The 25,199-nt window shown below is 57.1% G+C and overlaps 9 protein-coding genes across 9 annotated transcripts in view; 3 read left to right on the top strand and 6 right to left on the bottom strand.

Annotated features, from left to right (window-relative positions):
- The window catches only part of IUM83_05136 (leishmanolysin-like peptidase), a gene marked incomplete at both ends in the record, with an annotated part of 47,454 nt that extends 38,769 nt beyond the window's left edge, over positions 1–8,685 (bottom strand). The window contains 4 exons of the mRNA XM_067929254.1: positions 6,504–6,635; positions 6,752–6,780; positions 6,853–7,250; positions 7,362–8,685. Of these exons, the coding sequence (XP_067794888.1) occupies positions 6,504–6,635; positions 6,752–6,780; positions 6,853–7,250; positions 7,362–8,685 (1,883 nt within the window). The remainder of the gene's footprint in view (positions 1–6,503; positions 6,636–6,751; positions 6,781–6,852; positions 7,251–7,361) is intronic.
- A 172-nt stretch (positions 8,686–8,857) lies between these two features.
- On the top strand, positions 8,858–10,477 carry IUM83_05135 (RxLR-like protein; the record flags this gene model as incomplete). The annotated part of the gene is made up of 1 exon (XM_067929253.1): positions 8,858–10,477. The coding sequence occupies one exon, from the start codon at positions 8,858–8,860 to the stop codon at positions 10,475–10,477; it is 1,620 nt and encodes a 539-aa protein (XP_067794885.1).
- Positions 10,478–10,862: 385 nt separating this feature from the next.
- On the bottom strand, positions 10,863–11,894 carry IUM83_05134 (Rho GTPase-activating protein gacA; the record flags this gene model as incomplete). The annotated part of the gene is made up of 1 exon (XM_067929252.1): positions 10,863–11,894. One exon carries the CDS (start codon positions 11,892–11,894, stop codon positions 10,863–10,865), a length of 1,032 nt encoding a protein of 343 aa, XP_067794886.1.
- A 1,075-nt stretch (positions 11,895–12,969) lies between these two features.
- On the bottom strand, positions 12,970–15,718 carry IUM83_05133 (AGC protein Kinase; the record flags this gene model as incomplete). The annotated part of the gene is made up of 2 exons (XM_067929251.1): positions 12,970–15,453; positions 15,587–15,718. The coding sequence occupies 2 exons, from the start codon at positions 15,716–15,718 to the stop codon at positions 12,970–12,972; spliced, it is 2,616 nt and encodes an 871-aa protein (XP_067794891.1).
- Positions 15,719–16,016: 298 nt separating this feature from the next.
- On the top strand, positions 16,017–16,895 carry IUM83_05132 (Ubiquinone biosynthesis protein coq4; the record flags this gene model as incomplete). The annotated part of the gene is made up of 1 exon (XM_067929250.1): positions 16,017–16,895. The coding sequence occupies one exon, from the start codon at positions 16,017–16,019 to the stop codon at positions 16,893–16,895; it is 879 nt and encodes a 292-aa protein (XP_067794892.1).
- A 75-nt stretch (positions 16,896–16,970) lies between these two features.
- Positions 16,971–18,888, bottom strand: IUM83_05131 (uncharacterized protein; the record flags this gene model as incomplete). The annotated part of the gene is made up of 4 exons (XM_067929249.1): positions 16,971–18,426; positions 18,501–18,573; positions 18,651–18,702; positions 18,787–18,888. The coding sequence occupies 4 exons, from the start codon at positions 18,886–18,888 to the stop codon at positions 16,971–16,973; spliced, it is 1,683 nt and encodes a 560-aa protein (XP_067794889.1).
- A 2,298-nt stretch (positions 18,889–21,186) lies between these two features.
- IUM83_05130 (putative transmembrane protein) lies at positions 21,187–22,947 on the top strand (the record flags this gene model as incomplete). The annotated part of the gene is made up of 1 exon (XM_067929248.1): positions 21,187–22,947. The coding sequence occupies one exon, from the start codon at positions 21,187–21,189 to the stop codon at positions 22,945–22,947; it is 1,761 nt and encodes a 586-aa protein (XP_067794890.1).
- A 286-nt stretch (positions 22,948–23,233) lies between these two features.
- IUM83_05129 (N-acetyltransferase-like protein) lies at positions 23,234–24,085 on the bottom strand (the record flags this gene model as incomplete). Its single annotated transcript, XM_067929247.1, has 1 exon — positions 23,234–24,085. The coding sequence occupies one exon, from the start codon at positions 24,083–24,085 to the stop codon at positions 23,234–23,236; it is 852 nt and encodes a 283-aa protein (XP_067794702.1).
- A 378-nt stretch (positions 24,086–24,463) lies between these two features.
- On the bottom strand, positions 24,464–25,057 carry IUM83_05128 (N-acetyltransferase-like protein; the record flags this gene model as incomplete). Its single annotated transcript, XM_067929246.1, has 1 exon — positions 24,464–25,057. The coding sequence occupies one exon, from the start codon at positions 25,055–25,057 to the stop codon at positions 24,464–24,466; it is 594 nt and encodes a 197-aa protein (XP_067794701.1).
- Positions 25,058–25,199: the final 142 nt, after the last annotated feature.

The following is a 25,199-nucleotide window of genomic DNA, read 5'->3' as shown; positions in this document are numbered from 1 at the left end:
TTCTTGCGGTTGCGAAACGTACCCTCATCAGGATCCTGCGCTGTGTTGAAAGCGCTTCGGCAGCTGCATCGCGAAGGAAGCCTGAACGTTCTCATCGGAGACTATCGGAAGCGCCTTGCCATCGGAAGAGTTGTAGATCCTGCACCAGCACACCATCAAAACACACTCAAACAAGTCCCATAGTCCAACACAATAGCACAGTCATTGTTCCTCGTGTTTGTTGTTCTTGCTTCCGTTGATGCCGCTTGCGTGGAGGTCTGCATCGTTCATTCAATCATAGAAATTTTACCGATGGGTGGAATCGAACCACCTTCATCCCTTTCGGGGGCTCTTCCATTGAGCTACATCGGTGGGGGTTAGACAACAACATCGCAGGATACTTTACACTGGAGTGCTCGACGGGGAATTAACGACCACAGTTCTTCGTGGAAGCGACAACCCTCTTAGGTGCACCGATGCGCGGCACAACCCCCTCAATTCACCCTCCCGGGTGGTCAATCGAGCACTGAGTGCGCAGGGCAAACGGCGCAGTCAAACTTACGCGTGCACCACTCATTTGTTAGGTTATTTACGCGCGTAATTACCTGCTGTCATCCTATTTACGAAAACCTTCCCAAATTAGTTCGATATAAAGTTCTGTGATATGGTCGGATTCTGGTCGGAGTTGCATTCACGGTCGGAGACGTGATGATATGGAGTAATATCCACTTGGTTCCAACCACTACTCGTTTTTGCAATTCTAAGCAGATCGAATAACACCGATTTTATCCAATGAACAACATGATTTCGATCAATTATAGCCAATGGCATTCCCCTCAAATGGTATACACTTTTCCAACCATTCCAACCATATTTGGTTGGAATTTTGACAGAATATTTTTAATGTCATACAAATACCTATATAAATACATATTCCAAAGATATCCTTCAGTTTCCAACCCAGGTGGTCGGTACACAGAGTTTGGTGTTAGAGCGACAACAGGAAGCAAACGGGCATGTCGATTGCATCCCTCGCTCCTGCTAACAGCAAGAAGGCCAGGGCGACGGCGATAAACTCGTTCACGACGTTCCTGGCCGCGGAGAGCATGACACTGGACGCCGCCCACCAACTTATTGGCGAGGATAAGACAGGTAAGGTGTTGCGTGTTATACTCGACAAGTATGCATATTCGTTAGCCACTTCAGCCAATAAGGTAAGGGCGACGAATACTTGTCTAGCATATTATGGAAACGTAAAGAACTGGCTAGTCGACAAATACCCATTGCAGGGAGCGTTAGTTAAATCTCAGCTCCAAAAAATTCTATCTGGGCTGGGTAAGTATTGCAGCAACCGAGAGGAGGCTGGTGACGAGAAAAAAGCACCACCGTGCTCGAAACAAGACTTAGCAGCTATGGTGCATCTACTGTACTCGACGGCTTCTACGGAGAGTGAATATCTCGACGCGGCACTCGTCGTCATGATGTGGTACCTATATGGCCGCAGCTCCGACGCAGAGACGGTGGAGAAACGGCAATTATCCATTTTACCTGGTAAGTATGGTTTGGCTTTGATGTCACAGCGACTGAGACTAACAATGCATTCACGTATATTAGGTGGTGTTTTATTTCTCCGATTTAAAAGGGTTAAGACAGCCTTGCTGCAAGGAATATCCTTGTTCAAGGATCCCACCAATTTCTTGACATGCCCGCTCAACGCTTTAGCTGCGGCACTGGTAATGCAGAAGTCGCCAAGTCAACGCATGTTTCCCCAATTCATCAAAAAGAAACATAGTTCAGATGATATTCAAGATGTACAGGAACTCACACTTATTGAACTTTTAGAAGTTGACGACGATCTATCTTCTGTGGAGGACACTCAAGCACCTTCGTCAAAACGTGTCCCTGGTGCACAAGCATACGTGAACAGATTGCTGGTTAGAGTTAAAGAGATAGCAGATTTACGAAGGATTAGAATGACCCCTGATCTTACCTCGCATTCGTTCCGGCGTGGAGGAGCTATGCACGCCAATGACGGCAGTCTGGCAGAGAACTGGATAATTGAGCGCGGCGGCTGGCAGCTGGACCGCTGAACAAGGCGCTCGGTTACATGCTCGGCACGACTCAGGCGGACCAGAAGGTCTCCCGCGTCTTAAGCGGGTGGAAACCGAAAGACGGTGCGCGGCTACCACCGCTAACAGCCTTAGACGCGCCAGTGCTTGCTCGCGCTCGCAAGTTACAGCAGTTGTTGTTTTCGAACACCCTGGATTTTGCAGACACAAAACTCAACCTCGATGCAGGTGTCGCGGATGTTCTTACCGCAACGCTCTTGATGCACTACCTCGACATGCTGCGACTCTGTGACAGCAGCCCATTCATCACAAAGATACGGGAAATATTAGCAGCACTGGGTATCGGCGAGTCGGAGTTGCTTGCTTGGAGTCTTACGATTAGCCGGGCCTTCCAAGTCCCTCCCGCTGCTGTACCTGTCATGGCTGACAACGAAGAGAAGCCTTCGCCTGCGCTAATGGATCTCCTCAAACGCCAGTCCGAGCAGAGAGATGTCTTGATTCTACAAAACAAACGGCTCGACGAGAGGATGTTAGCAGTAGAAGCGCAGCTACATATCCTTACCAATGGTACAGCATCATCTGAAACGGCGTGCGATGGGGTGACGGACGCAGTAACCGAGCAACAGTCTGCTCTTGAAACCAAGGCCCCACGCTCGAAGAAGAAAGGTGCTCAGTCGCTGTCTGCAATCTGGTTTGAATGGTTCACGGCAGAACCTCGCGTGTATGCTTCGCGATCTGTTAAAAAGACAGCATTGTACGAGTACCGACATATTACCGGGTACCTGATGCTTTTCTTACCTTTGGGCTTCAAGCTTGACACTTCGTCACCTGCTTACAAAAGCGAGGTGTTAGAGCTTGGGGACACAGCGCAGCAGAACACTCTTGCCTTCTTGAAGGCACACGGCTCCTCAGCGGTCGCAGCAGGCACAGCACTGAAGGCGCTCCGGCAGATGCAGAAACTTGGAAAGCTGGACAGCCATATCGCACAGTTCCACGAGCGTGCTGAGCGTGGCGATGTAGTCGATCCTACGCCACCTGCAGCTCTACCAGCATTCATTCGACTGAAGCCCGCGCGAGGTTAACCTGAAACTACAGTACACAACATAACATACTGCCACAGACACAGTTAAAGCACCCTTATAGCATAACGCACTTCGCTCATCAAGGGACACCAGCATAAAGTATATCACAACACCACAGTCTGCAATGAAGCTCTTCGTATATTGACTTGCACTTGATAGCTACTGTATTACAAATAACACTGCCACAACCATGAAGTTAGAAGAGGAAATTCCCCAGTTAATTGAGCATAATATTTACCAGCATCTCGCGTCCACGCTAGGATCAGTGCAACCTACGCCATCTTCAGCATAATATTTGCGTCTTCATCGTATCGCGCGAAGCCGTGGCGCTACATGCTATAGCTAGCTTCTCTTGCCCGACGCGTCGCCAGCACCTCCTCGCAATTGCCTTGTTGGACATCAACGCCCGTTGCGGGCTTGAAGACCAGCAGCTGCATCACGGTAGGCACGGCATGGTAGGCATCACCATGACGAGCGTCAGTATCCCGCAAATACCCTTCTCCTATGAGCGAGTGCCGCTAACACGGAAGCACTAACGATACAGTAGACGTCGGGCTTCACCGGCCAGGACACTTGGCGACGCCATGTGGCCGCGGACGACAAGCCGCTGTCGCGCTGCCTCCGAGGCCTCCACCCTCGTCGCTGCTGCCTTGCTATCGCCGCCCTCCTTGTCTTTCACCGCCACGGGGTCGTTGCCCGTCACGGCTGCCGTCTTCGCCGCCGTTGTCGTCTGAAGGGGGATTTCTTTGTCGCCTCACCAGCCGTCGCAACCCACTCTGTACCAGTGTTTTGGTACACAAAGTACCGGTTCGGGTTGGACGCTGGTCAGACCCGTTGGAATTTTGACGGTATGGTAGCTTGAACTCAGTGGTATTAGTAATCATATTAGTAGTCATAATAGTACCGTCAATGCCGCACTACTAATACTAACATTATACTATTATTCGAATTTGGATAGTAGTGTGACTACTAGCCGATATTCCCACTACTACCAAACCCTGCCGTCAAGTGGCTAAATGTTGTAGTACTTGACGTAGGGATTCGTTATGGGCGACATCGCCACCATCGTTACAGGTTGGAACTCGCCGTCGTGAGCTTTAACGCCCTGATTTCTCCTTGTCAAATGCATTTTTTCGTTATCATGAGGTCTTGAACCATACGTAGCGTGGAGTTCCTTAAACACTCCGTTCGGGTACCCGAAAACCCTAGGACAGGTCCCCGGGTGGGGCAGGTGGACCCGAGATGTCCCGGTTGCGAGCTCTGTTGTCTACTGCTTGTCCAACGCTCTGGGATCTATTTGTTATGGGGTCCAGTGTGGTTGTGTCTGCCCACTATGAGCCCCTACGTCGTTGACCCATCAGGAAATCTCCTTACGAAATTGCACGGGGTATCCACCCGGTAGGAGCTGCGTAGCCATCAAAATGATCACACACATCGAAAATACGCCATAGAACCATGCGATGTTGGCGGCACTGAAGTTTGCGTTCGACTGCTGGCCGGGAGGTAACCCCGTGAAAGCAACCTATCAGTGGACTACCAGACCATGTACTTCAGTACCAACGACGTGTACGATGGTGTCTTTGACTCAAGCTTGAGCCCCCAGTGATCTTTACGGTCACTGGATAGCTACCCCCAACTCGTTGAACATGCAAAGCTAATCGAGATCGGCAGAAATGCACCGATACGCTCCATCTGAAGCACTTCGGCAATCAAATCCAAAAAAATGTGAGCACAGTACTGGTGTACTCATTTTTCATGGCCAAAATCGCCGATATCTTATCTTGCATCGTGTTTCCCGACAACGCGAAATTGTGACCACTCTCACCGCATGTACAGGCCGGCAGAAATAGCGACATTAGCGAATGACAATAGTGCCAGGTAAAACACGAGGAACGGGTCGTTCTGATCAAAACTCTTAAATTCCACGCCCTCAGCAGCTTCAAGAGCGCATGCCAGGAAATCCACGACCACCTCAACACCCATTTGGAGACCGCTCATATATCTCATCTGACGCTCCCGTAAGGCCATTGAGTTTTCTACCGAACCATTTGAGTCGTATCTTGACGACGACGAAGCTGAAAGTAGCAAACTAAACTGGAAATGCGGGTGATTATGGTAGAAAAACAGAATAGCATATGAGCAACCGATTGCTATGTACTCCGCGTACATGTCGGAATAGATTTCCGCTGCGTAAAGTGCGCGACACTTCCGTCGATGCTCTTCAGCGTCTCTGCGTGCCTTCATGGAAGCTGTTCCACTCCTCACTCGCTTGGTGGATTCCGGCTTCGGTGCAGGCACCACCTGCACTGCATTTGTGTAGTTCTTGGTTGTCAATCTTGGCGGTGCGCTAGAAAAGGTGGAAAGCCGCCCCGTCATATCCCTGGCAATCGGTGAACCACGTGTCTGCCTCTGTATGATGAATGCCTTTGCAGCTCGAACAACAATCTTAAAAACAGCAAACAACACGGTTCCTGCGACCGAGACATTTGTGTTCGCTTGCCGAAGCAGCAGCATTCGCACTTGTGTATCCACGAGAATGGTCGGTGTCGCTACGAGAATGACCATTACTCTTCGTGACACAGGTCGACGAGTTGTGACCATGATATGCTTCGCTAGCTCTTGTAAGAGCAACTTGAGTCCGATGCTAGCGCTAGCAAACGCCAGCAATTGCCATTGGCCGTGAAGAGTAACAAACTGGCTGATCGCGTGCACGTACACGATAGCAATAAGGGCGAAGAACATGACTGGTAGATTGCGGGCATAGACATTTAGAAATCGTCGAAATGGTGGTTTCCAGTGACGACGGTGGTTGTGTTGCTGAATCATGACGTCATTGTGATGTATTGCGTCTCCAGGATTGAGCGTCGACGATTGGTTTTTAGCAGGCGATCTCGGCGCTTGTCTGCTGGCAAGCAATCCACGCACTGTTTCAGTCTGAAATATGTGCCGCACGAATACATCAGCGATCACCATGATGTAGAATCCCCAGAAAGCCGCGATGTATACGCACGGCTTGAACCGATGCCATGACGAAGGAACGTTTGAATACATTGCAAAGTCGCCGCCCACGACAACGACGGCTGACAGCACGATGTGCGGAGCCACACGGGCAAGAAGCTTGGTGGTGCACTGTAGTATATTTAATCTGCGATTCACAGGTCGAGCCATGTGTGATGCAGCTAATACCTGGCTTGGTGGACGCCCGACAAACTGTTCCGGTAGGAGCTTCGTTGCCATCAGAATGACCACACACGTCGAAAATACGCCATAGAACCATGCGATGTTGGCGGCACTGAAGTTTGCGTACGACTGCTGGCCGGGAGGTAGCCCCGTGAAAACATTACCCACGGTAAAGCAGTAGCTGAACACCCACCCGACGGCAATACACAGCAACGAGTTGCGCAGAACTAGTGTGAGCGTCTCTAGAGCGAGCATCAGAGGTGGAAGGCATACGGAGGCTGCATTCGATGCGGAACAGGTCAGTGACGTGAGCCAGTTCAACATCCTGCCAACAGATTGTGTCAGAGCGAGAAAACCATATTAGCACCATGATGTAATATACCAGAAATAGGTGAGCGTGCTTCCTGGGGCGAGTCACTCACTTCGACATCAATATATTACCACGTTAGAGTGCAAAAGTAATTTAGTCGCTACTTCGAGTATCGCAGGAGTTAGAACACAATCGTTGGTATCCGCTACTCCCGAGCATCGTCAACAAATACGATAGACTGCGTTGTGTCCTTGTATTTTGCCTTGGCGCCACCATTCACCACGCGACGATAGCCACTGGAACCCCGACCATTTCGCTTCGTGACAACTCCACGGCCAGTCGTAAGGTACAAGAACGCGCATGCCGCCACCAACAGCATCAGACTCATATTCCAGCCAAGAGGCAGCCCTGCGCTGAGTTGCTCCGCCAGCAGCTCGGATTCTATAGAGAATGTAACCTTCCGTTGAAGTGCCTCCAAGTACAAAAAGGCGCCCGTGAGCCACGCCACCAGTTCCGGCGGGCTGCTACGATCTGCGCCAGCCTTGGATCCATGTCGAGACAAAATGGGCTGCTTCTCGAAGTGCTCAACGAAGTGGATGCGCTCATCGACGTCTTCGACGCCCATCTGCTCTAGGAGCACAATTGTGTAGCACAAGTCAAGGCATAGCGTACTCGCTTGCCCCATCTCGCTATCCACTGGTGAGGAAGTTTCGGTCGCAGATACCTGTGAAGACGCTGTACCAGCCATCACATCCTTAAATGGCAGCGCGCAAAGACTCTTGGCAGCATCCCGAAGAGCTGGCAGGGTGGGCGTGGGTAACTGCAACTGGGCTAAATTATTTTCCTCGCGCTTGTTGCCAACGTACTCCAGCACTCGCGTCGCAGTGATCACCGCTTCTCTCAGAACCCCAGACGCGTAAAAAGATCCAAACCCTTGAGGCTGTGGCGCACTGCCCAGAAAGCAAAAGTTTTGAGGAGGGCAGTTCGCATTGCTCGAGGAGACATGCGACTTCAGCAGCGCCATACACCTGTCCGAGTCGCCAGCGCCTTGCACCGTGACGTTCATCCCTACCACTTCAGCCGACTGGCCAGTTAGAAAGCACGGGTGCTGCACCGCGTCCGTCTCTGCCTGTTCATTCTGCCGCTGCTGCTGCTGCTGCAGCGTCACCACCGCCTGCCGCACCTGGCAGCGGCTGAATCCTGGGTACTCGCGCCCGTAGAAGTCGCTCGTGTTGAGCGCCACGTTGACCTGTCGCTGTCTCTTGCTGCGCCGCCAGCGCTCGCGGACGTCGAACACCATCTCCGCCGCGTCCGCGTCCGACGCGGACGTTGCCGTCCCCTCGTGTCCCCCAGCGTCCACATGGAGCACGCCGAAGACCTCCACCTGTCCAGGACTGAGCGACGGCGCCACGCGGCCGGAGAAGTAGTTGGTGCCGACCACCGAGAAGTAGCGGAGCCACGCGCGTGTCACCACGCGCAGGTCGCCGCTGGGCGTGACGCTGTCGGCGTCGGCGGCGGCGGGCGCGTTGAGCGCGAAGGGGAAGCGGCCGTCGCTGCGCGCGCGGTCGCGCAGCTGGTCCAGGCGCCGCGTGACGCGCGCAGCGGCCGCGGGTTTGGGCTTGGCCGCGTCCTGCGCGCTGGAGCCCGCGCCTATCAGCTCCGAGTCGGCCAGGACGAAGTGCGCGTAGCACAGCGCCGGATCCACGCGCGGCGTGAGCCACTCGGCCGCCTGCTCCAGCGCGGGGCGCAGCGCCTCATACGCGCTCTCCGCGCGCGTCTTCTCGTCCTGCGCGTCCTGCGCGTCGACACCCCGCAGCACGGAGAGCAGTGGCGGCGACCGGTCGAACACGTTGATGTTGTCCTGCTCGTAGGCGTTCTGCAGCGCCAGCACGCGCGTGTGCGTCCGGGACGCCACCACGAACACGCGGCAGTGCGCGCGCGCGGGCGGCAGGGGCGCGTCTTGCGCCGCCGCCCCTCCTCGATGGACGGCGGCCTGCGCGCTCGCCAGCAGCGCCGCCGCCAGCCCCAGCAGCTGCAGCAGCGAGACGCGTCGGGGCTCCCACATATTGAATCAGAATGGGCCAATCAGGTGGTCGCAAAAAATAGTCTGGCGCAAAATCTGGGTGTTTTGGTGGCGTCAACAAATACATGGTAAGACGACACAAATTTTGCGCCGGACTATTTTTTGAGAGCTCCCTCAGCATAACGGCTCCTGCTCTCAGTTCCCGCGGCCGACGATGGGCGAGTCGTCGGGGCCGCGCTTCCTGCTGCGCGCCTGCGTGTTCCTGCTGGTGCTGATCGGCAGCCTGCTGCAGCTGGTGTTCTTCGCGCTGCTGCCGCAGATCCAGCTGCACTCGGAGTTCTGCAACGCGACGCTGGCCTCGCGCTCGCTGCTGGCGCCCACGCCCACGAGCGCCGAGCTGGCGCCGCCCATGAAGCTGCTGTTCCAGTCGCTGTACGTGTCGCCGCGCGAGCTGGCGCTGCAGCAGAAGGAGGAGGAGCGCAGGCGCAACGAGGCGGCGGCCCAGGAGCCCAAGCAGACCATGCGCGGCCAGAAGATCAAGCCGCAGGACCAGCAGCAGCAGCGGCTCGACGGCCAGGGAGAGACCTTCCAGGCCGAGACGCTGGCCGAGAACCAGGCGCTGCGCCTCAAGCTGCTGGCCGAGAAGGAGGAGGAGGCTGAGCGCGAGCGCCAGATGAGTCTGCCCGCGGGCTTCTTCCTGCAGACAAGAGGCCAGGGCCACGAGGCCATTAGCTCCAAGTCCGCCTACTGCATCAACGTGGTCACGCCCAGCGACTCGCCCGGCGTGCTGCTGGACTTCGAGCTGTACCTGAACGCGCTGCCCTCGGCCAGACCCGTGTACGCCTACAGGGGTAACGGCGAGCAGGAGAGTGACACCTACAGCGACGGCGACGGCCAGCCGGCCAAGCGCCTGGATATGCCACCCTCAGTGATTGACATCTACCTGGAGCGACACCCCGTGGACAGGAAGTACTACCCGGACTTCCACGCGCCCAAGGAGAAAACCATCTGGATGATGCAGAACGTCGAGTTCTTCGACCGCCACGAGCTGGCCAACCCCACGGTCGGAGTCATGATGGTCAAGAACCGCATCGGGCTCAAGAAAGTGCTCGAGTACAGGCATCGACATCAACTCTCGTACTCGGTCTTCTACACCAAGCACACGAGCCGCGACTTGTATCAGCCGGCGGTACAGCGCGACTGGACGTCGTTCCTGCATCTTGCAGGGTGGAGTCCATTCAAGAACACGCGGGTGATTCTGCAGGCGTGGGCGCTGCACCCGGAGTGGCCGCAGCTGATCATCCGGGTGATTAAGGCTGATTTGTGCGAGTGGATCGAGGAGCAGTTCGGAACGAAGGAGACGTGGCGACTGCAAAACGTGGACTACGCGTGCGGCTCGGTGCCTGCTGAAGAGAAGGATCGATTGCAGAACGAGATTGGCCTCCACCTGTGTCCGAGCGAGACGGAGGGATTCGGCCACTACATTAACGAGGCTCGCAGTGTCGGCGCGCTTATCCTGACGACGAACGTGCCGCCGATGAACGAGCTGGTGGACGAGAAGAGCGGCGTGCTCGTAGGAGAGCCGCACCCGTGGTGGTGGCAGACAAAAGGAGACTTATTTATGCCGCTGGCGCAAGTGGACGTAGCTGACATCGAGCGAGGAGTGGAGCAGATCCTGCTGCTCTCCATAGAGGAGCGTCAACGGATGGGCCGACGGTCCCGAGCGAAGTTCCTCGAGGACCGTGCCTACTTCCTCAACGCAATGACTGCACTAGAGGAGAGCCTCTGCCAGGACGAGATCCGAATCGAGAAATTACAGCCCTATCTGTACTAGAGACCCGCGTCCCGGGAGTGCTCGATGGCGACATCCGAGCTCGGATAGATAGAGAAATAGCACCTGCCTGGCAGCCTAGCTTGTAAGTAGTAGCATAGTTGTCCCCTATGATCTTGTCGTGCATTGCCTGTCACCTCGCGTTTAGCTGGGTAGCGGGGAACAGATCGCGCACACGATAGACCCAGCTTCCTCAATTCACTCACTGCCCACCTGTGGCAAAGCTAATTGTCAACTTGAAACAGATTCACGCTAATTAACTAGATTATGATCATCGAATGCAGTCAGATACTCTGCTGCTGTTTCCGGGTCCGACACCTCCCTGCTCGAGAGTCTCTCGAGCTTATACATACATGAACACGCTTGAAGTTCATACAGAGGAAGATGACTACGCTTCTATCGGCGCGTCTTGGACGGCTCCAGCTGCCTTCAACTCGCGTCGGCGCTGGAAGCGTGCCCGCAATACTCCTCGGAACAGGTCGACAGCAGCTTTCGAGAGGGCTACGGCTACCATGGGGTTTTCCGTCTCGAGGCGTACGAGGTTCGGTGCGATAACAATGGCGAGTTGGTCCACGCCCATGTGGTTGTGCGGTTGGTACTCGGCCACGTAAGCCAGGAGGTCAGCCAGCCACAGCACAATGGTGCGCTCGAGGTCCCCCAGCAGGCTCAACACCTCGAGCTCGACGTTGTCGGCTGACGCGAGGCGCTCCATCTCACCTGCAGGAATTTCGTGGAGAATGGGCACGGGCAGCTCCCGGAACCAGAGTTTGATCAGGTCGGCCAGCACGCGGACGTCGTGCTTGGCTCCTCGGAAGGCGCCGCAGTTGATGTCGATCATGGCTTGGTCGCGTTCGGCCTTACTGGGCGATTCGCGGAAGATGTGCGGCGTCAGGTAGCCCTGCTTGGCTACGAAGTGCTGCTGCAGCATGACCAGCACGGCCGGGATCCTCTCTTCGTAGCCGGGCACCGCCACGCGGGGAACCTGTCGGAACGGCAGCTTGAAGTGCTGGTTGAGGATCTTAACGGGGTCATTGCTGCCAACAGGGTCCAAACTGCCGAACATGCTGGAGAGACTCAGACTTCCTGGCGGGGCCGAGCTCGTACGCGTCCGCTTGGCGCGGCGTCCCGGCTTGAGCACGGGAGACGCCGCATCCAGCGGCGTGCAGAGCGTGTCGGCGCGGCCCCGCTCCAGCACGCCCGACACGAGGTAGTCGGCGAAGTTGTCCGGGATGCCCTCGAACCTGGCCTCCTGGAAGTTGTAGTGGATGTGCACGTCGTGCTTGAAGCCGTAGGGCGAGCCGATTTCCAGGAATGCGGCCAAGTCCTGCTCGCCGTCGGCCTGTGGCGCGTGCGACGGCGACGACGGCGAGCCGCTGTCGCTCTTGACCGTCGAGTGCTCGGGCAGCTGGATGTTCAGCATCGCAGTTGCTGGGGCGTACTTGCTGCTCGTGTGGGCGGGACTCGTCCGCTCGGATTGTGAGCCTCAGAGCGGGATCTCTCGGGCCTGCACACACACGGCGAACGTCTGAATAAGATTCCGGCATGGCGCGCGATCTTAGTGACGGCGTGAAAGGGCGCGGTACCTGCGGCGGCAATGCGATGGCTGGCGGAGCGCGTCCTCGGTCTTTCGCTGCTTCTCGGTCGGTGATCGAGCTCAGCTGTCGCGCGCTGTTGAGTTGACGGCGCTAAATGGTATGTTGGACGCCGGGCGAGGCGGGCGGAGCGCAGGCCGCCGCCTGCCTGCCGTCGGCGGCGTTCGGGAGAAGAAGCCGGCAAACGCGGCGGAAGGCTGGCCGTTTCGAAACCACCAGGAATAGTCTGCAATAGCAATGGGATATCATGGGGCCTTTTCCAAGCGGCCAGCGCTCGACGCACGCCACGCCGGCGTCCCAGCGTGCCAACGTGGCGTGGCGGCCCTCGCTCGGAGGTCTACCGCCGCCTGTCAGCCCAAGTCCGCCGCTGCTGGCAGCTGTCGGCGCCGCAGTGGGCGAGTCTGCCGCATTCCGAGTACCATGGCTCTCGTGCCGGCAGGTCTCATGACCTGGGTGCAGCCGTTACGGGCTTGAAGTTCCCTGATTCGGGCACTGCGATTGGTCAGTCCACTTCAACGTCGCCAAGGCCGTTACACGCGTGCTTTGGTGTTCCGATCGCTTTGGTTGGTGGCCAGCGGCGGAGATGACCAACGGGGCCGGTCACCGGCACTAAGGGCAGCCACGAGCGCTGCGCTCATGCGCGTTGGACTCGGCCCGTTGCCGATGACTGAGTGGTGTGCGAGAGTTGCTGCTGCGCGTTTGTCACCCTTACGCTGGAAGCGTCCACAAAGATCGAAACTGCGATTGATGTTCCACTACACGCACGTACACAACTATCCACTCATTGTCTTGCAAGCGTTTAGGCTGGGGGAGCTGAGTGCATTTCGAGAGGGTGTCTAGAATGCAAGAAAAACGCGCAGGCCAGCTCGCCGCTGTGAGCTCATCATCTTACTTCTAAGCTTTTTATCGCTTACGCATGGAGTCCGAGATGCTCGGGTTGAATGTAAAGTCGGTGAACGTGGAGCTCAGCGCCATGGACTGGTGCGTGCACACGCTGTCCACAACGGGCTCGGACGTAAACTCAGCGTCGAAGTTGCCCACGTCCAGCTCGTCCTGCACCACCGGGCGCCACGGCGGCGTCACCTCGCGCCGCATCAGCGCGTCCCAGGAGATACCGGCAAAGAACGGATGGTCACGTAGCTCCTGCGCGCCACGCGAGCCGAGCCGCTCCGTCGGATTGAACGTGAGAAGCCCGCAGATTAACGACGCGGCCTCGGGAGGCATCTCGGGGGGCATCATCGTGCTCACTGACCCGGGAGTCATGATCTTCTTCACCATAATCTCGCGGTTGTCGTCGAAAAATGGATGCGTACCGGTGAGCATCTCGTAGAGGAACACGCCGAGCGACCACCAGTCCACGGCGTAGCCGTATTTCTGCATATTGTACACCTCGGGGGCCAGATACTCGGGGCTACCCACGAGCGTCTGCGCACCCTTGTCCGAAACCACATTGAGCTTCGACAGTCCAAAATCTGTAATTCGCAGGTGACCAGAGGCCTCGACAAGAATGTTCTCCGGCTTGAGATCACGATACGCCACCTTCAGTCGGTGAAGATGCTCGAGTCCTAGCACCAGCTCAGCTGCGTAGAATCGAGATAAATCGTACGAGAAGCCATCATCCGACATATGATGGAACAGTTCTCCACCAGAGCAATAGTCAGTCACGAGATACAGCTTGTCCTTGGTCTGGAACGAGTAACGAAGCCGCGCAATGAAGGGGTGGTCAATCTCTTCGAGAATGAGCCGCTCCGTCTTGATGTGCTCTTCCAAGCCGTGGCGAACCACGTTCTTCTTGCGAAGCACCTTCATGGCAAACACAACATGCGTGTCCTTCTTGCGCACGAGGAAAACCTTGCCGATGGATCCTTTGCCGATCACCTTAATCAAGTCAAAGTCGCTTACGGACACTCCGTGGGAGTGGTGGCTCGAGTTGCTACTGCGACTGCTAGCAATCGATGCGCGCATTGCCGATGAAGAACTCGCGTCCGTGTCCAATGACGATCGACGAGCAGTTTTCCTGTGGTGCGGGGACTCGCTCGCGTTCGCGCCCATTGCTGTGCTGAGGCGACGACTCTGTTTTCGAGGCTTTAGCGAGTCCAAACGATGGCGGATGACGTTTCCAAGCCATGTTCGTGTCTTGGCTTCTGACTCCGAAATAAACTGCGCCGCACCGCAGCCACGGTCACGCGCGGCTAAGAAGTACGTGAATGTCGTTTCTAGCGATAGACTGATGGTGCGCGCCTTGTTGCTACTGCTACGCTTCGATAGCGCAGATGTAGGAGCCGCCGGTGGCATCTTGCCATCCGCCGATGCTGTGAGGTCTCCGACAGATAAGCAACTGCATGATAGTTTTTCCTCTTCTGCAGGGATATGTCCGCCTGCAGAAATTTGAGCGTCGCCCTTGAAATTGATCGCCCGCTGCTTCAAAAACTGAGCCACACTCGGAGGAGTAGTTGACGGGTCCATGCGGTACGCGCCCTCTGCAAACACGAGCGCATTGACACGCTTGACAACTTGTTCCTCACGTTTTTGAATGAGCGTCAGCACCGACTTGGCACCGAAAGAGTACGCCAAGAAATACACGTTGCGAGCCTGTGCACGCGAGATGATGTTATCCCAGACGTAGAGCATGTGCTCGTCCGGTGACGAGTTCCCGCGGATGGGGAATGTGTCGTTCCCGATGGTCACATTGTTCGTGGAGGGGTTCAGCACGGCCACAGCGAAGTTGGTGGTAGCAGCGCGTCGCATCACCGGCAGCATGGAGCCCAGCTCCAAGCCTTCCTGAATCAGCAGGTCTCGACTCCAGATTCCAGGCTGCGCTCCACGCCCGCCGTTTACTACCACTAGCAAGTTGGCGTTACTGCGCCAGTCCGACGTCAGAAACACACTGGAGCGAGCATCCTTAGGCTCGTCCAGGCGCGGGTCCAGCGGAACTCGAGCTTGCTTGAAGGCCAGCTCGGCCAGCATCTCCATCTGGATGTGGAAGATGGCGGCTTTCACAATGTCATCCAGCTCGCCTGCACGCCGCTCGTCGCTCATGAGCTCATACACGGCCTGGTTCGTGCGGCAGTGGCGCAGCGTGCCGGCGTCGTCGAAGTAGTAGTCCAGTTCCTCCAGCGACTCGAGCTGGTCTGTGAGCGCGATGCTGTCGCGCGCCAGCGTGTCGACGTCACTAGACCCGGTGACGCTACTGGCGCTGCTGTCCCCGAACTTTTGCCTCTGCAGGCGCACGGCGTCGTCCGCGCTCATGCACAGCACGTACTGCTTGCCGTCCTCGCAGCTGGCCGGGTCCGAGACCTGCTCCAGCGTGGCCGCGTGCAGCACGACGCAGGCCTCCAGCAGCCCCGGCGGGCGCTGCTCCACCTCCATGTCGTCGTCATTGCAGCTCTGCGTCGTCACACAGACGAGTAGATTACGTCAGCTTCGACTGTAGCTATAATTGGGCGTCTGGCGATTGGCTGGGGGTATAGGACGCCTCCCAAAGCAGCAAATAAGAAGCGCGCGAGGTGTAGCTACCGACCATGAGAAATTCGTTGACGACTGAGAGCCACGAGTCCGTGGGCATCACGAACGCCATGACGGGCGCGCCCACCTCCACGCGCGACCCGCGCGCACCCGCCAGCTGCACGAACACGCGTCTGCTGTCCGCCATCGCCGCTTCTCGCTCGTCCGCTCGCGCTGTGCGGTGCGGTGCCTCCTGCCGCCCCTTGCTCGCTTCGGACTGCTGCCTTCTTTTGCGGCGGCGGACGACCACGCTCGCACCTAAGCGGGAGCGCGCAAGATCGTAGTGTATCCATCTCCCTTTCAGCTTGATTTCAACCAATACAAGAGAAATAGTTCATCCATTGGCTGAAAAGAGAAAGAAACGATGTGTGTGCCACACAGTGGTACACGCCACATGGGCACGCGCACCCTGACCCTAATAGAGCCATTCCTGAGCTCCTCGCCCGATGGCTCCGATGCTGCGCTCTCGCTTGGCGTCCGCCGCGGCGCGCGCCGCCTCGCGCGTGCTCGTACGCACCACTCCCATCGGACCAATGGCCGCACGCTCCGCCTCCTCCGCGGGCCAAGTGCTGGGCCCCGTGGCAGGCGAGCCGCAGCGCCGCGTCCAGTATGACTCGCATATGCCTACGACGCCGCTGCAGAAGCTGGTGCTGTCCGTCACGTCAGCGCTCACCGTGTTCGCGAACCCCGAGCGCGGCGACATGCTGGCCGCGCTGGGAGAGGTGACAGGCCGTGACGCGCTGCGCCGCATCCACGCGCGCATGTGCGCCAACCCCGTGGGCGCGCGCATCCTGGCCGAGAAGCCCGTGATCCGCAACGACAAGATCGACATGGAGTACCTGCGCGCGCTACCCGCCGAGTCCTTCGGCCACCACTACGCCACGTTCATGGACTCGCACGGCTTCGACGCAGACGGCCGCTCGCTCGTGCGCTTCGTGGACGACCCGGAGCTGGCCTACGTCATGCAGCGCCACCGCGAGTCGCACGACTTCTGGCACACGCTGTTCGGCGTGCCTCCGACGGTGCTGGGCGAGATCGCGCTCAAGTACGTCGAGATGGCGCACTCCCAGCTGCCTGTCAGTGCGCTCAGCGCCTTTGTGGGCCCGCTGCGGCTATCCAGTGAGGAACGATGTCTGCTCATGAAGGTGTACGTGCCGTGGGCCACCCGCGCGTCTAAGAAGGCGCACTCACTGCATTGCGTCATGTACGAGGAGGAGTTCGAGACGCCGATCGAAGAGCTGCGTCAACGCCTGAACATTGAAGTCGCTCCTCCGCTCCCAGACTCGTCGGAGCACTACAAGCGCCACAAGGACGATCAGCACTAACCGCTTTGAAGCAGAAGTAAGAAAAAGGTGAGGGTGCGTTACGCAATAGGTTACCGAGCTACCTATGTTGCCGACTTACGGCTTCCCTACTCCAAAAAGATCAAAATCATGGTCACTGTCGTGGTGGTGCTCCTGCTCTGTTGCAGAGGCTTTCAGCGCTGCCACCAGCACTTCAGTCTCGTCTTCTTCGGAGATGGTTTGGACCCGCGTGCTGTTTGCATTTGCACTCCAATTAGATACGGCAGCAACGTGCCCGCTGATGGGTGCTGCATGAGCTTGTGCATGGGTGTAGTCAATAGCAGGGTGCAGCGTAGGTGTCGGCGCTACGGTCCCAAGAACAGGCTCGCTTGGAATTGCAACAGGGCCGAGCGTATGTGGGTGATCCGGCGTGGCGCTCATGGATGTTGTGGCTGTAGCGGCTGGCGCCGTCGGTAGCGCAGTGATTTCTGAGCGATTACCAACCGATGGGTTTAGCTGCTGATCCGGCGACAACGATACATGGCCAATGGAAGCTACTCCTGGAGGTGCTGCCATCGGCCCGGGGGTGTTCGGGGATAGGAACGGGTTGTGTGCCACCTCGCACTGGAAATCGTACGAGTAGTTCATGTCCATGATCGGCTTTGCCGCTGGTTTCTTGTGATTTGGAGCCGTGTCCAGCGAGCTCAAGCTTTTGGAAACTGCCTGGGCAGAAGATGGCGGTAACGGGAAGAGTTCATGGTACTCGGCACTAGACTCGCTGTACGCGCTTCGGCCACCGTCACTTGTCATGCTGTTGGCCATACTGCCAGGTGTATACTGACGTCGCGCCGCGAGTTGAGCAGAAGATTTGAACGCAGCGTATTTGGGAATCGAATCCATCTCCAAGCACTCATATTCACCCAAGCTCACGGGACTCAGTGGACCTTCCGGGGTGTCTCCGTCCGAGAGCGGATAATCTGGACCCATTGCGCCTCCAGCTGATGGATCGGGCAAGCTTTGCACGCTGCTGCTGACGGAAGCACCAGCGCTGCTCGCTGCTCTCGCGTACGGATCTACCGGTCGTCGATAGGAAGCCGTAAATGGATTCATAGCATCATTGTCATTGCTGGCACGAATGGCGCTTTGTGGATTTGACGTCTGCCCAATAGTTCCAGACGACGCCGACCTGCTCAAGTCCTTGTTGCCGAACATCTCCGTGAACGCCCCAGTAATCTCCGTGCCAAGTGCTGACATCTCCGAGCTGAATTCTGCCGCCGTGGTCGGCTGAGCCCGAACAACAGGAGGTCGGCCATCTGTAGTACTTGTGCCGCCCTTACCATTCACGGGTGCGTTCTTCAGCGTGACTGTAGCCGACAAGATCTGCAGGTACGCGTCTAGCTCATCGCGGCAGCCTTCAGCACCCACTTCGCCGGTCACCGCGTACTCGGTCAGCAGCGTGTTGGCCAGCATCACCAGCTCGCTGATCTGGGCCAGACGCTTCTCCATCTTGCTGTTCCAGTCTCCCATGCCGACCACCCAGCGACCAGCGTCCGCCACGTACGCGACGCTCGATCTGCACCACCAGCAATGCACATAATATCTTTAGTCCACTTCTCTTGTGGAGAGTTTTGTCGTAGGTAGACGCACTCTAGCTCGTCGCGAATCTCGTCTCGATACTCGTAGCAGCGCTGGAAGAGCAGGTCCGCCGTGTCCATCACGCCTGCACACCCAGTACGAGGAGCACTGCTTCAATACTACAGCTACAATGCACTCGGAAGGCAACTCGAGCTGACGCACATGTTGGTAGATTCGCTCCCATGCGCTGGAAGAATTTCTCGAAGTAAATCACCTGTCGCAGCACGCTGAGTTAGAGCGTTCTACCCTCATAGTAGTTGCAAGAGTGGTGGTGCCGGTCGGCTGTAGACTCCCCCACCTTCTTCATGAAGGTGGCCAGGTGCTCCTCGACGCGCGCGATGGCCGTCATAGACTTGCCGATGCTGGAGATGGACTGGCCCGCGCTGAAGATCGACGTCATGGCGGCTCAACGGGGCTGTCTAGAGAGGAGGAGGTATGGGTGGGTGGGTGCGCGCAGGCTGCGGGGGCTGGAGCTGGCGTGGGGAGCGGCGTCGACGGCAGACTTGGACGCTGGGTTAGCGTTCTTCAGAGCACGAAATGACTCGAGTTTGTATGACATATTGTAAGACATACAAACTTCAAGTGTGCGGGCCGACCAGGTAAAATAGCAGGCAAGTTGAAGTGCTTGAAGCGCAACGAGGTAAGTTACACAATGCAGACTTTAGCTAACGGCTGCGTGGCCCTGGAGAAGCTGAACATGCTCGCAGTTGGCGCTTGCTTGAAGCACCTACGAAGCAGAATCGGCCAGGCGACCGAGGCCAGGAGAATCTGGGCTGACCTCAGGCCTTCAGGCGCTTACATGTAATACCAGTGCACCTGACCAGGTGAAACCTAATCACGACTTAGTGCGCAGCGGGTGAGCACCTCACGAGGGCGACATATGACCACGCCGAGCTCCTGCGTGGGGTGGGGGTGCAGGTGCAGGTGCCAAATAACGGCTGCGCGCACATCAAAACGAGTCAAGCACTGCGATGCATCGATATGTATGCAGCGTTGGAAACGGATCATCCCCATGGCTCGTAGTCGCCGGCTGGTCGTCACCGGATGGCATTGCTGCTGGGTGGCAAGTGTTTGCATGGAATTGCAGGCTGCAATTTGCAGCGGCCCCGCTGGTGTTCGCTTGTCGAGCAGAGAGCAGCGGTCGCACTGCTGGCGGAGACATGCATCCCGTTGGTATTATAGCGCAATGTCGCTAGACCTGCGCGTTGAACTCAAGTGCTCATTGTCGCCTATGTTGTTGGAGATCGATCAAGTGTCAGCAGCAGGCATAGGGCGGCAGGACAACATGTCAGCGCGGCAGCGTTGCTCAATACACAAATGTACCTATGCGCGGTTTTGCGTGGTCGTAACCGAATGACGCCTGTCACCGAATGCATTTCCTTTCCTTTCGGGGCCACGCTGGCGCGAGCTGCACCTCGTGCAAGGGATCCGAATAACGCTGCCAAGCACGACGAGTTCGTTTCGTTGATGATAGCCCCACTGTCTGGCAGCAGCGCAGAGTTGTCGTAAAGCCGACATTGTTGGTTCAACGGGCGAACCGCACTCATCCCCAGCAAGTTGATGCTGCCAGCAACGACCGCAGCGCGAGCCGGAATGGAAGGTGCTTGCAGGCGCGCTGGTGTGTGTTCACCGATCTTGGCGCTGCTGTGGGGCGGAGACCCAACCCGCTGAACATGATGGTCATGTGGGGAGACGGAACGCAGGTCTTGACATCAAGATGGTGGAAAAGGCATGCAAAAACGACCAACAGCCGATGTTGGTTTTATCCGGCATTTTTTGTTGATATTTTACTATTTTTTAACTGGCGCGGCTGGCACCAGTATCACCGCGTCGTATGCTTCACCCTGTTTGCCGCTTACATTAGAACAAGCACGTCCGCGCGTCGGTAAAGGTGGCCAGCCCTGCCTGACAAACGCCACGCCACGTTGACCGCATCTGGTCGACGTTCTTCACTTGACGTTGCACTTCTCGCGGCGAGCATCAGCGCTTAACTCGACTTGAATCACACTACATTGAGGCCAGCGGCAGCTCTAACGATTCTGGTTTGGCGGCTGAGGTGGGCGGGCCGCACCACTAGCGCTCTCGTCTGAGCCAAGCTGATTTCTGAACGGAGACTGACCAAAAAGCGTGGCGGTGCCGCAAGAAGATCGCCACTAGACTTTCAAACGAAGCCGATTGGTTATCCGGAAAATGGGCCCGCTGCGACGAATTATAGCGTTTACATGTCAAACTTTGCATTTTGCCTCTTCGAGCGGACGTGAGCTGCAGGCTCGCCGAGGCAACACGACAATAGTGGTGTGGCTCTTGCAACCGGCTGCGATCCGGGAGACCTGCGTGCGTTGCAAGCGGGAGCCGAGCGGGCTTTGCCTGCGTTCCCACCGGCGCCCGCATACAAAAACAAAGTGATAACCGCCCAGTTCGATATCCGTAATTACCCAGTCCAGATGACTAAATTGGACCATAAAAGCGCCGAGTCAACACTTTGGTCCCACTCTGGCACAACAGAGACTCCATAGAGTCGGATCTCTTTCAGCAGTTTCGATCACTTCCATCAGCGGCCGAGCCTGCGCGGCCTCCTCTTTTCCCCCTGCCACCATACTTTGCTTGCGCCGTTGCGGACTCGCTCGATCGGTTCGGTCTCACTCTGGAATTCCCCGGGCAGACGACAGGTTTTCGCGCGCTGATTTCCCAGCAGCAAATGGGGGTGCCGACCAACCACAAGGAGGGCGCGTTCTACAGCGCCAGTTCGATTTACAGCAATTCGATGCAGGACGGCGGCATGGACCACGGCCACTCCATGACAATGACGTACGGGCCCGACGGCCGCAGCAGCTTCGACAGCTTCGAGCCGTCCGCCATGCTGGGCGGCAACAACCGCTTCGTGGCCGGCAACAAGTTCTTCAACTACCAGCAGTTCGGCGCGCTGCGCGAGGGCGGCGGCGTGAGTCTCTTCTCGTCCTCGTACTGCGGCCTGCTGTTCGCCACGGCGCAGAGCAGCCTCATCTACGCCGCGCTCAGGTACTGCATGCGCCCGACGCTCATGCACTCGCTGCTGCTGCAGCGCTCCGAGAGCTCCGTCGTGATCGAGTGTCTGCTGAGCATCCCGACCACGCTCAGCTTCTTCCTGGGTCTGCTCTCGGACGTGCTGCCCATCGGCGGGTACCGCCGCAAGTCCTACATGATCACCGGCACGCTCATGAGCTTCTTGATGTGCATGGGCCTGATGATCCTCTCCGCCACCGTGGACGTCAACCACTCGACCGAGAACGAGCTCAGCAACTACATCATCTACTACATGATCCTCATCATGGGCGCCACTTTCGGCACTATGCTCAGCAAGATCGCCACGGACGCGCGCATCATCGAGCTGTCCCAGCGCGAGCCGCTCACCACACGCGGCAAGCTACAGATCAACTACCTGCTCTTCCGCACGGGCATCGAGTGGATCGGTCTGTGGCTCACCGCCGCGCTCACCCGCTTCGACGACGAGAAGCGCAACTACGCGCTGCGCGTGGACCCGTTCTGGGCCTACGCCGTGCTGGCGCTGCTGAGCCTCCTGCCGGTGCCGTTCGTGCTACGCAACTGCCACGAGCGCACGGTGGAGCAGTCGGAGGCTGGCTTCATGAACGAGATTGTCGCGGAGGAGGGCAGCGTCGCCATGATCACCACGGCGCCTTCCACGGTCAGTGCCCGCGTCGGTGCCTTCTTCCGTATGTGCCAGCAGCGCGCCGTGTGGCAGCTCGTGTTGTTCCTGTGCGTTCTGCTGGCCACCACCCGATTCTACATTGGCTCGGCCAATTCGGTCTTCGTCCGGCTGGCAAGTCTTAACCCGAACATCACGCTCGTGACCAACGCGCTCAAATACCTGACCACCATGGCCTCCATGGTTCTGTGGAAGATCTTCTGGTCCAACTCGTCTTGGCGGCGCTGTGTGTGCCTGGGTATCGCGGTCATGGTTATCCCCGAGACCATCCGCGCGGTCGTCATGCTTTACGATCCTTCGATGCGTACCCAGGCATTCTACGACACCATCGGCTGCATCATGGGCTTCACGGACGGTATCATCACAATTTTCTCCCTGATCCCTGCCACTGAGATCGCCGAGAACGGCTCGGAAGGTGCCACCCAGGGCATGCTGCTGTCATTCCGCAGTACGATCGCTATTGCCTTGCGCACGTTCAGCTCGGACTGGATGTCCGACCTGGCCCCCGTGAGTCTCAGCGACGGAACGAGCCGCCTCCTGTTGCTGCTGATCATCACGTACATTGTGCACGCCATGGCCTTCTTCTCGGTTCTGTTGCTGCCTCGTCAGAAGCTTGACGCCCAACAGATGCGCGTCTACGGTGGATACAGCAATCTCGCCAACATCGCGATCTGGATTATCTTCGTCGTGTTCTTTGTCTACGCCATGGTTGTCAACCTCAAGGCCATGGTTGACATGGCCAGCGTAAAGAATTAGATAGTAGTTGTAAGTTATATATTGGTTTATGAACACCAGGAGCTGGTGTCGCTTCATGAATGCAATGTCGCGTCAAAGCTTGCGCTCCCAAACACTTTTGCCTAGCGTTCACATGTACTTCTGCAAGCGGTGATGTGATGTCACCGACCAGCAAAACATCACACAGACCCTGCGTCAGCCAACTTCTTTTCACAGTCGATGCCTTCGACATAGGGATCCTTGTTGACAACAATTGTCTTCGTCTGTGCGTAGCCCATGGACGAGTAGAACGCTCGTGCCTTGTCCATTACGGCGCCAGTACCCCATGGTGTCGACGACTCTCCTTCACAGACATGCGACGCAACTCCCCAACAGTGTTGGCCTGGGCTTCGAGAGCGACCATCCCCACGATTTCGGTTGGCTCTGATCGAGCCATAGCCACCGAAAAGTTACCTCCGGGTGCGATGGATGTTGCTTCGATGCAGCTCAAATCGCCCGTCGTCACTGCTTCAGTCATCTGTTGCTCTAACACTTCAGCGTTCGTCTTGTGCGCGGGGTAATGCAGCATGCCCTCCCTGACGACCTGTTCCATGTCTTCTGCACGGAACGGGCGAATCGCGATGTCTTCCGTTGCGGATGCACTAAGGTGCTTCTCAAACGTGTAGATCTCGAAGAGCGGGTCCTCGCTCATCACGGTGATGGCGGTCTGGACGTACCCCATCGACGGGTAGAAAGCTCGAGCCTTGTCCATGACTCCGACCGTTGTAAGCCACACCTTCCGGAACCCGTTCTCTTGGGCCCATTGCTCGAGAGCAGCGATGAGCTTCCCGCCGACTCCGAGGCGTCGGTGAGTGTATTTTACCGACATGCGCCGCAACTCGCCTTCCTTGTTGTCCTTGGGCTCGAGGCCGACCATGCCCACCACTTGCGCAGGGGCCGTCTTGGGGGTTGCAACCCAGAAGTTGCCGCCGGGAACGATGTAGGTGCCCTCGATATCGCTCAGGTCGCTGCTTAAACTCTCTCGGAGGTACTCCTCCGTGTGCTCGGGCATCGCTTGGAACGCCGCGTACGACTGCATGCCGGCCTTGAAAATCTCCCTCACTTGGGGCAGGTCTTCGGCCCGGAACGGGCGCACAACGACGTCGTCGGAGACGCCCATGGCTGTTTTCGATGGCTCGAGAGCGCGGGGGAGATCGAATTTTAAAGTGGCGGGCTGGCAGAGCAGAGCAGACTAGTCCAGAAGCTCGCGCAGCTCCACCAGCGGCATGGTTGCTTTCGTAATCCCGCACTTGTACAGTACTCGTACTGCGCTATCATCTACAGACCCAGATCCAAGCGCCATCATTCATTATGCACCCGTCATGTGTATTACTGTAATGCACATCCCATGAAGCAGAAGTGTTGCACACGTGACTGACTTCGATGTCTCAGCTTGTTAGCATAACTAAAGTTGACAGGTGCACAGTGGGTCTTTTCATTGCAAGTGGCAACAACCCGTGTGACAGGATAAGTACTCGGCACGATAAGGGTCACCGCCTTACAATGCGCTCTTGTCCGCTGTTGGTGCCAATACCTTCTCGATCCTCACCACTTCGTAGGGAGGGTCCACGCTCATGAAGTACGTGTCGGTCTCAACGTAGCCCTCGGAGACGTAGAAGTTCCTCGCCTTATCCATCACGGCCCCCGTGGTGAGCCAGATCTTCTGGAGCTGGTGCTCCGCAGCCCACTGCTCCAGTGTCGAGAGGAGCAGTCGGCCGATGCCGTAACGCCGGTGCGAGCTTTTCACCGACATGCGGCGAAGCTCGGCCTCGCAGTTGGGCTTCAGTTCCAACCCCACCATGCCCACGACGAGCGAAGGTTCGTTGCGAGGCGTGGCGATCCAGAAATTGCCTCCGGGTGTGATATAGGTGCTCTCGATGTCGCTGAGGTCTGTCTCGAGGCTTTCAGCGATGAACTGATGCAGGCGACCGTTGTTCCGCTGGCCAGGGTAGAAGAGCATGCCTTCTTTGAACAGCTGAATCACTTGGTCCAGGTCTTCCTTTTCGAACTGGCGAAGGAGGATTTTGGTCGAGTCGTGAATTGGTGCTGCAGTCGGGGGAGACGCCATCATGGAGGAGACGGTCGGAGCCATAGCGGGGCGGTCTGTCTACCAGTCGTGCCGTGAGCAGTCGAAAGGCAAAGTCGGAATGCGCTAGAGGAGTCCACACCAGCGCAGCCAGCACGTTACCATCCAAGTGTTGATGAGTATACTACATATACCAGCGTCTCCGCGA

The sequence above is a fragment of the Phytophthora cinnamomi genome (assembly GCF_018691715.1).
Source record: "Phytophthora cinnamomi strain GKB4 chromosome Unknown Contig23, whole genome shotgun sequence".
Classification (NCBI taxonomy): domain Eukaryota; phylum Oomycota; class Peronosporomycetes; order Peronosporales; family Peronosporaceae; genus Phytophthora; species Phytophthora cinnamomi.
The sequence above is the reverse complement of the archived record's forward strand: the minus strand, read 5'-3'. Positions and strand labels throughout refer to the sequence as shown.